The following is a 10,570-nucleotide window of genomic DNA, read 5'->3' as shown; positions in this document are numbered from 1 at the left end:
AAAGATAGATATATGGTGCAATACGGCTTAACCATAAAAGAGTTTTATTCTGACAAAAACACACTTACATAAAACAAATAATTAAAAGCATATATCACCCATCTGGGATCAATACCGGAGACCAGATCCCAAACAGAGCCAGCTGTAACTGTGTCGTGAACGGGTTTCCGGATAGCAAGAACCTTGTGCTTAAGCGCGCTTTCGGTCCCAAAGACCTTCCTCAGAAGCATAAGGTTCTACACACCGGGAGCCATTTAAATGCCCTCTTAATTGCCCCCCTCCGAAAGCGCGCTTAAGCACAAGGTTCTTGCTATCCGGAAACCCGTTCACGACACAGTTACAGCTGGCTCTGTTTGGAATCTGGTCTCCGGTATTGATCCCAGATGGGTGATATATGCTTTTAATTATTTGTTTTATGTAAGTGTGTTTTTGTCAGAATAAAACTCTTTTATGGTTAAGCCGTATTGCACCATATATCTATCTTTCTGAGTTTCCAGTATATCTGCGGGGATTGATGTCCCATACCATCTAGTGGAGGTTTTTGCCATATTGCATTGAAGTTCCTGTGAGAACTAAGGACCAACGCCATCTGGTGGATGATATGCTATATTGACTCATATTTATGTGAGTTGAACAAATACTCTTTCTGTTTATTACCAAAATTGGTTGCACTTGTTTTTGTGTGTCTTAATTTTTCAGACATGTGTCTTCTTTGAAATAAGACTTATACGACATCAATTGTAAACACGATTGTTACCGAAAAAGTTAGCTGTTAAGGAGAATTGTTCCTTTGGGTGAAATAAGTAGCGCCGGGTGTGGTCACTACATCTTGTACCTTTTTTTTATGGTCTGTACCGATTTTTGGCTCTCCAAACTACCATTGAAAGTATAGGAAAAGGGGGCGTGGCCACCCCCCCTTTACACGTGGCCACGCCCCTTTTCCGGATTTGTACCGATTTTTCTGTGGAAGATGTTGGAGGGTATGACACTGCTCCCCCCCTCTAGTCCCTCGCTGCAGGGAGGCTGTTGCCAGCAGCCCCCCTTTAAAAAAAAAACTATAACAAAACTTTTTACTAGGAAAACTCATGAGAGCTCCCCTAGCTGTGACCGGCTTCTCGGCCCACATTTTCTAAACTGAGTCTGGTGGGAGGGGCACAGAGGGAGGAGCCAGCCCACACAAACTCTTAATGTGCCAATAGCTCCTGGTGGACCCCTCTATACCCCATGGTACTAATGTGGACCCCAGCATCCTCTAGGACAGTGTTTTTCAACCACTGTGCCGTGGCACACTAGTGTGCCCTGAGCAGTCTCCAGGTGTGCCGCCATAGCCAGGACCATCAGTGTTTTGCAGCTAATGAGGCCCTGGAACGATCAACACTGGTGGGTTTAGTGGTTGCAAAGCCAGTTCTGATTTTGTGCCAGGCAGTGTTGGGCTCTTCTGGCTTTCTCAGATGTGGCTCAGATGTTACCTATGGAGAAGCTGCGACATGACATCCTAGGACGCGCAACTGCACCATGCATCACCATTACATTTGAATGTGCCTTGGCAATATATAGATCTTGTTCAATGTGCCGCGAGTAGTAAAAGGTTGAAAATCTCTGCTCTAGGACGTAAGAGAAAACATCTGTACAGATTTGGAATGCCTTTACTATACTTTCAATGGAAGTTTGGAGAGTCAAAAATCGGTACAGACCATAAAAAAAGTACTGTATCTGCCAAAAGGTACAGTTGGAGGGTATGTGCCTGTGAGCAGTTTCGACATACGATAAACTGCAGACTCCAGATTGAAAACTGCAAGTGCAAGCGATTGTGAATGTGAACCGGAAATGACCGTCACGCCTCCATGACTCCATGTTGCTAGAGGCGCCGGAAGCTAAGAGTGATGGTGTGCTGTCCAAGAGGCCATTGTGGTAAAGGCGGAAGTGTCACTTTACAGCGGATGCTTACGAAGAGCTGACTTCCTGTTGTGGTGAGGCCTAGCGTGGTTACGTAGCTGCTATGTGAATGTGACGGCTGTAAAGGGTCCTGCTTACATAGTTATGGTGCTCATTCTCGGAATTGGGAATAATCGTCATACGGAGACACGGTGACCTGAATGTGACATAGAAGTGCGGTATGTATGGAAGATACACATAACCACAGGGATGTGTGTACTAGTTAGGGGGGCACCTGTGACAAAGTAGCCACCAACACAGCGAGGAAGCTTTATTATTCGAGCCGGCATCGTCCTGTATCTTAGTAACTATAGAGGAGTTGTTGAGTGTGATATATGGGGTGAGTGTGTGGTGTGAGGGCAGGAGAATCGGAGAGTGTGGCTATATGTGTGTCTGTTTTGGCTATCAGGGAGGCTGTGTAGTACATCGTCAGTAGTGTCTGGTAAACAGTGGGGTCAATTCATTTACAGGCACTGTGCTGCCGAACATCCGTGATGATTTTAATGTGCACCTCTGTGGTTGCATTCATATTGATGGATTGTGATGTCTTGTTCTGGAACGTGGAGTGACACACATCACATGTATTTGCGCTAACTGGCTGGGGGGAATGTATCAAATCTTTAAAAAAAATGGAGAATTTGCCCATCGCAAGCAAACAGCTACTAGCTAGCATTTATGAAAAAACCAATAAAATGATAGCTGGTTGCATTGGATAGCTTTTCCGCTATTTAAAAAGCTTCTGACTGTTCTCACATTTCCCTGCAACATCGGCACGCTGTCTTAAAGATAGCAGCACTGCTAATAACAGGGGCTTCTGTCACTTGCCACACATCGGCACAGTAATACATGTGGAAGAAGTTGTATCAGAGTGCACATAACCCAACTGCTCCCACATAATGGAGGATTATATATATATATATATATATATATATATATATATATATATATAGACGGTGTAATGGTTGGCATTACTGCCTCACAGCACTGAGGTCATGGGTTCAATTCCCACCATGGCTCTAACTGTGTGGAGTTTATATATTCTCCCCATGCTTGCGTGGATTTCCTCCCACATTCCAAAAATATACTGGTAGGTTAACTGGCTCCCAGCTAAAATTATCCCTAGTGTGTGCGTGTACATCTGGTAGGGAATATAGATTGTAAGCTCCACTTGGGCAGGGACTGATGTGAATGGGCAGATATTCTTTGTAAAGCATGTGGAATATGTGTGCGCTATATAACTGGTAATAAATCATTAAAATCTCTATTTGATTCTGAGTCATGCTTATGGGAAAGAGACATCTGTTTCTGACAGATCTCTTGCACCTAGCAGTCTAATGATGACAAATGTATCTGTGGATACTAGAACAGTGGGTGAGACAGGCTTGACCTTTCAGAAGCAAGGATTCGTGGCCTACAGATGTAGCCATGTTCGTTGTGGCTGCGCCTAGTTGCGATGCGTGCACAAGCTGGCGTGCGTATATTCGCACCCGTGACATATATGCATTGCCGGATCTCGGATGCGAATAAGCGCGGCCAGGCACAGCTAGGCATTGCCGCGATGCGTGTGCAGTTGTGTACACATTGTGGTAACGATGAGCCTGGCTGAATATGTAGATCTGCAGTTGTTACAGTTACATAGAAAAGTTGAGTACAATACTACTGTGGTAGGGAAAATCTGCTGCAGAATGTAAACAGCAATATTAAACCGGAGCACATTCACTGCAAAGGAGATTCAAATATATATAAGTGAAACCAGATATTCTACTGAAAGAGAATGCATTAACAAGTGAAATGTTACGTGCACGATGAGCACTAGAAGACTATAAACAGTGTACATTTTATGACCGTTATAAAAATTAAAGATCTTATGATCTTAAGTGGCAAGAAATTTGGCCAAAATCGGGCCCCTTATTATGAGCTAGGGGTGGGTTGTACAATGTCAAAAGGAAAGGCCACTCAATGATGTATTTTTGTGGGCTGATAAGTTGACAGAATGTGTACAATCTCCATAGAACTGTCATCCACAAGACTTGTCTGTTAATGGGTGGAGGGGAGGATTCAGTTGTTATCGCCGCCTGATCTCACATGTAAAGTGACAGGACGTTGCAGGGTGATATTCAATTGATGCCCGTTATCGTGCACATTAGTGTAAAAAAAAAGCAGCTAAACCCAACTAAACTATCGTGAAAAGTGCCATTTGGGTGCCAAAATGGGTCACTTTTCTCACATGTCAGCTCGTTAGCATGGGAGTCTGTGAGCTGAAATGTGTCTCACCCTGCTGCTAAGCTTGCCCGAATGGAGCAATAATTGAATTGCTCCGTTGGGCGCCATCTAGTGTTGGCTGCGGGGAGAAATAATAGAATTTCCCCCAATCTATTGAACTAGAAACTAGCTATAAATATGTGGGTGGGGGATTTAAAATGTTAACGTGTATCTTACTAAACATTGATCAATATTTCTCTCATTTGGATCTAGATCGTATCTTGCTGACACCAATCTGTTCCCATCCTGAGTAATAAACATGGCAGACTCTGTGCTGGAAGAGCTGCGTAAACTTGAGTACCTGTCTTTGGTCTCCAAAGTTTGCACTGAGCTGGATAACCATTTGGGGATTAACGACAAAGACTTAGGTGAGTCTCTTGTGATCCTACCTCACTGAGAAAGTGAATACGTTTAAAAAGAGTTATGTGCATGCAAGCATTTCTATTCTGAGAGCGTTGTTGCTCTCTCTGTGGGGCATAAAAGTCTAATGGTTAAATGGTTTTAGAGTGTGTTACACACTGTCTGAGGCAGTCCTACTAGTAGGCAGATGTTGACTTTCAGTGTTAAGGTGTGTACACACTGGAGCGATGTCATCTCAAAACGCCGTTTTGGAGCGACATATTTATTACATCTGTGTGTACCCATGATTGTGCGCTCCCACGGTCGCATGCGACAGACGCTTGGTTTGATGTGCTGCGCATCAAACCAAGCCTCCATTGCTAGTGTCCTGTGTTATGTTAATGAAGGACGGAACATGGTAATTCGTCCTCCATTAAAGTCGCCCCAGTGTGAGGGGCAATTTGGGCTGTCAGGGATTCGTTCCTCTGTTGGTGCGAAACCCTGTTGCGCCAGTGTGTACCCAGCCTTATGATGTAGGTGCTTTTCTCAGTAAATAAACTCCTCTGGTATAGATGCTTATTAGCACTTAAGTCTAAAACGTAACTTTGTCATGGATGTGTATTGCATTACTTCTAAACAACCACTTACAGAATCCTAAATAAAACTGTCTGCCTGAATAGTACATTTTATGCTGATATGGGAACTACTCACTAACTCTATATCATACAATATTAATGCTATAAAAATGACTTAACATGAATATTTTATTGTCAAATACAAGCATTTGAAAACAGAATGGTGGATAATTTTAAGAAAATATTGCAGTATATGGGTGGTATGCAATTAGCTCAGTTTTTTTCACCTAGGTGAAAAAACTGAGACTTAAGCTATTTTTAGGGTGAATGGGGGTTCGCCCTATGCAATAGTAGGGCTGGCGAAAAATGTGGCAGGGGTGGAAAACACGTTTTCTGTCAAACGCGGGCCATTTTCGACAATTTTGAGGCATTTGAAATGCCTTCAAACGGCCCTAATTGAATACTCAGTGGGCAAATTCTTTAGCTCTGAAATGATCGGCGCTAATTGCATACCCCCTAAATCTTAAAACAACCCCCCAACAAAAAATAAATAAAAATAAAATAAACACAAAGTAAATATTGATCTCAAGGACACCAGATTTGGGGCGCAATTCTACACAATGAATGGCAATGGGAATTAATTAATAAGAAATTGATGAGATATTCCGTGTAACCTTGACTAGATTAGGGCTACTGTATATCCTAAAAACACCAGTAGGTAACTATATCCCCCAACATATAAACACAAAGAATGCTCACAAATGGGCAGACTAGATCAAACTCTGACATCATAATCTGATTCTATGTTAAATCGCCACTGAAACGAAAACTATAATACAGGTACACCACCGATTATTTGTCACCTGATGGTCTGGCACCTCTTTTAATCCGGACATATCAGGTGTGAGTTAGAATGCGGTAGGGTCTAGATTGGCTGTGGGAGGCATTTAGATAGGCAGCGGGAGGCTTAAAGGCCCTACACACTGGCCGATTTTTTGAAAGATATGAACGATCTCGTTCATAAATGAACGAGAACTCGTTCATATCTTTCAGTGTGGAGACTCCAGCGATGCGCGTCCCCGCGCTCGTTCATCGCTGGTCTCCCGTCGGCTGTGCATGCAGGCCAATATGGACGATCTCGTCCATATTTGCCTGCACTTCAATGCAGCCGCGTGACGGGGGGAGTGAAGAAACTTCACTCCCCCCGTCACTGCCCCCCCGCCGCCGGGTTGCTCGTCGGCCGTATCCGCCGTCGGGCAGCTCAGCGGCGGGTCGGCCAGTGAGTAGGGCCCTTTAGTTATGCTGCAAGTGGAGGAGTCTGGATCAGGCGGGGAGTCACAATGCAAGCGTGGAGTTGGGCTGTATGACCGGAGAAGGGCTGTGGTAGACACGCTGGACAGAACTAGGCTGCGGGGGTTGTGTCAGGATGCTGCCAACACCACTGTCAATGATACCACCGATAATCTGGCAAAACCGATTATCCGGTACAGTGCTGGAACTGAGGGTGCTGGATTATCGGTGGTGTACCTGTATATGCATATATTTAAGAGCTTGTCAGATCAGAAGATGTGAGTGGTGGTTATACAGGTGAGGCCATATCTTGTCTTTACTTATATGACCTCTACAAGTCAGTACAGCAGTGTTTCCCAACCGCGGTCCTCAAGGCACACTAACAGTCCTGGTTTTAGTAATATCCAGGCTTGGACACAGGTGACTTAATTAGTACCTCAGTTATTTTGATTTAACCATCTGTGCTGAAGCCTGGATATCACTAAAACCTGCACTGTTGGTGTGCCTTTAGGACCGCGGTTGGGAATGCCTGCAGTACAGGGTGGCTGTATGTTCCCAAAATGGTTGCTTACACACACTCACAGGACATTAGCAGGGTTCTATTCAACATACAATATCTTAACTTATGTAATAGTGGGTAACAATTAGTGATGAGCGGATTCGGTTTTACTCGGTTTTACTCGGTTCTCAAAACGGCATCTTATTGGCTCACGGATGTCACGTGTTTTGGATAGCCAATAAGATGCCGTTTTGAGAACCGAGTAAAACCGAACCTCGCTCATCACTAGTAACAATTAGACCATATGTCTGCAATCTCGGTCCTCATTACCCCACACAGTGCATGTTCTGCAGGTAACCCAGCAGGTGCACAGGTGTATTAATTACTCACAGACACATTTTAAAAGGTCCGCAGGTGGAGTTAATTATTTAACTTGTGATTCTGTGAGGAGACCTGCAAAACATGAACTGTGTGGGGTAATGAGGACCGAGTTTGCAGACCTATGACTCGGATAGATGCAGTCATTCTAGTCTTCTTTTGCCTAATCAGTGTGGCTTGCAGCAGGCACATTGTAGTCATTGACTGAACAGACTTGCCCATATGTATTTAAAACTACTTATTAGATGTGTATTGGTTTTGCTGATTGTTCTTACCCCACAGAGGGTTTAAGCGTTTACCTTTTTATCTCGATACTGAAGTGGCTAGCCACCTTCTGGATGATTCTTTCTAGTAGAATAGTTCCTCTCCTGTTACCTGTGTGCAGTGGCCTTTTCTAGGGGTTAGGGCTCCAGCCGTTAAAGTGCTGTGAATCATGGCCACTCATATTCTGTGGTTTTTATCTAACTAATGTGACATCTGATTATATTGAAAGCTGCTGCATTAATGACACCTCGCTAGTTTCTGGGTAGGTTTGTATGTTACTTTGCCACTGCAGGGTAGATTCTTGATCCAGAGGCACCAACTGGCTAAAGCTTTAGACTGTCCCAGGATGCATTGTGGGGCCTCCTCTATATAACCCCGCCTCCTGACACTGTGAGCTCAGTTTTGGAGTTGATGCCTGCATAAGCAGGTCACTTAACTGGGGGGACTGCGCAGGCAGCCCTGAAAAAGCTATTTAGAAGACTTCAAGGGCTGCAGCACTTCATATGTCAGTGTGACATACTGTGCTGCGGCTCTATCACCTCCCCAGCGGCGTCACATGCTCCTGCTGGCTCTGTTCCCAGGTACTTGCGGCGGAGGTGCTTCGGTTCCTAGGCACACCACCGCACACGCTCTCCTGGATTGCGTGGCTGCTACTAAGGGAGGAGGTATGAGGGTACCCCAGGTGGGACCGGCCATTACATCACATTCCGGTCGCGGTCTCCGGAGACGGCCCGTGGCGCTGGCGTGGACACTTTGGCCGTACAGGGACCCCACTATATCCACCAGGGCAGGGGAGCACAGGTTGGATAATACATTATCCATGTTTAATAAGGCTCCATAGTATCAGGTGGTGAGGACCAGCATAGGGGATAAGGCACCAAGGCGTCGACTACGTCCATCCTGGCTCGCCGAATTCTGTGGTTGAGGTCATGGAAGGTGGACTTGGACTCCAAAAAAATCCTTGGAAGTACTGCCTTTTAAGGGAGACGTACTGTTTGGTGAAGATCTGAATAAGATTGTAACTGACTTAGCGGCTGCGAAGACTGCGTTTCTCCCAAATACTAATGCTTCAGCACAGAAGGCAAAGAGCACCAATTTTCGTTCATTTCGACCTCAAGGGAAAGCAAAAGGTCAGACATACCCGAGACAAACTTGTGCTCCCAAAACCATTAAGCCCAAAGCAAAACAATCCTGGGCTTCCCGTCAGCCTGCTTCCAAACAAGACAAGCCTGTTGCATGACGGGGCGGGCCTCCCCCTGGGGGATCCCAGGGTGGGAGGCAGACTTCTGCAATTCACCCGGGTCTGGTTAAAGTTGTCTCTCACGGGTACGCAGTCTCTTTCAAGAGATGTCCCTCGTGCCAGTTCCGAACTAATGTTATCCCATTGGACCCGATGAAGGCGCAAGCTCTACACCTGTGCGTTCTCTCCTGGATACAGAAGTGGTAGTGCCGGTACCCCTGTCCCAGAGAGGTGGAGGATACTACTAGACTCTGTTTCTTGTCCCGAAACCCAATTGGTCTTTCCGGCCTATACTCTGCCTCAAATCACTGAACAAATTTGTGAGAGTGTCCAAGTTCCATATGGAAATGCTGTGCTCGATTGTACTGGCCATGGAACCCGGAGATTATATGTTATCCCTGGATATACAAGATGCCTATCTGCATATACCTATTGCCATATTGCATCAGCAATTTCTGTGGTTTTGAACACAAAAGAGAAAGAACCCCTGGTGCGCTAAAATACTAATAGCAGCCTTAGAGACCAAATAAGAACCTTTCACCGTGATTCTAAAATGGTGCAATAAATATAGAAAACTTGGAACTCCACGTGGCGCTACTTAAATACCATCAGGAAAAAACTTACACAGTGTAATCACATAAAATTTCAGATTTTCACAACTGTCTCAGTTTGGGAACATAGCCAGTGTAATCACATGGAATTTCAGCTGTCTTGATTTAAGAACAAAAGCTAAAAAACATAAAATGTACAGAACATAGTGCAATACTATTTTAAAAAATCGATGAGTGTTTAGGTTGTATCGGTCCCACTCACATAAGGATGTAATTTATATCGCATGTAGATAGTCACAGGATATGAATGATGGCTTTCACTTTATAACGGAATCTTCCTCCTCAAAACACTTTGAATAAAAAATGATAATAGTGCAACACCGTCTTTTTTATAAAGACAAGTAATTTAATATAAAATGCACTCACAAAACATTTTAATTAAAAACAGCAAAAAAGTGTTGAAGACATCCACATGGTTTGGACTGCTAGCCCCGGGTATAGTCACCACAAAGTCCCAGTGTTCCAGCGTCTTCACCGGCTCAGGGTAGCAGTTCCTCTCCACAAATATTCGTCTGGCACGTCTCCCTGCTTCTGGAGACGTGCCAGACGAATATTTGTGGAGAGGAACTGCTACCCTGAGCCGGTGAAGACGCTGGAACACTGGGACTTTGTGGTGACTATACCCGGGGCTAGCAGTCCAAACCATGTGGATGTCTTCAACACTTTTTTGCTGTTTTTAATTAAATGTTTTGTGAGTGCATTTTATATTAAATTACTTGTCTTTATAAAAAAGACGGTGTTGCACTATTATTATCATTTTTTATTCAAAGTGTTTTGAGGAGGAAGATTCCGTTATAAAGTGAAAGCCATCATTCATATCCTGTGACTATCTACATGCGATATAAATTACATCCTTATGTGAGTGGGACCGATACAACCTAAACACTCATCGATTTTTTAAAATAGTATTGCACTATGTTCTGTACATTTTATGTTTTTTAGCTTTTGTTCTTAAATCAAGACAGCTGAAATTCCATGTGATTACACTGGCTATGTTCCCAAACTGAGACAGTTGTGAAAATCTGAAATTTTATGTAATTTCTGTGGTTTGCTATTGGCAACCTTCATTGTCAGTTCCAGGCTCTGCCGTTTGGACTGGTCACGGCCCCTCGGATCTTCACCAAGGTTATGGCTGTGATGACTGCTCATCTGCGTCAGGGAATCAGCATCCTGCCGT

General features: G+C 44.3%; 1 protein-coding gene across 2 annotated transcripts in view; it reads left to right on the top strand.

Annotated features, from left to right (window-relative positions):
• Positions 1-1,886: 1,886 nt before the first annotated feature.
• The window catches only part of DHX8 (DEAH-box helicase 8), a 121,947-nt gene continuing 113,263 nt past the window's right edge, over positions 1,887-10,570 (top strand). The window contains exons 1-2 of one of the 2 annotated variants that reach the window (XM_063960103.1): positions 1,887-1,970; positions 4,411-4,565. In XM_063960103.1, the coding sequence (XP_063816173.1) occupies positions 4,457-4,565 (109 nt within the window). In that variant the 5' untranslated portion in view covers positions 1,887-1,970; positions 4,411-4,456. The other variant, XM_063960102.1, reaches the window with a different exon arrangement.

Source organism: Pseudophryne corroboree, chromosome 3 (assembly GCF_028390025.1).
Source record: "Pseudophryne corroboree isolate aPseCor3 chromosome 3, aPseCor3.hap2, whole genome shotgun sequence".
Lineage (NCBI taxonomy): Eukaryota > Metazoa > Chordata > Amphibia > Anura > Myobatrachidae > Pseudophryne > Pseudophryne corroboree.
This window is presented reverse-complemented; position numbering and strand designations above follow the sequence as displayed.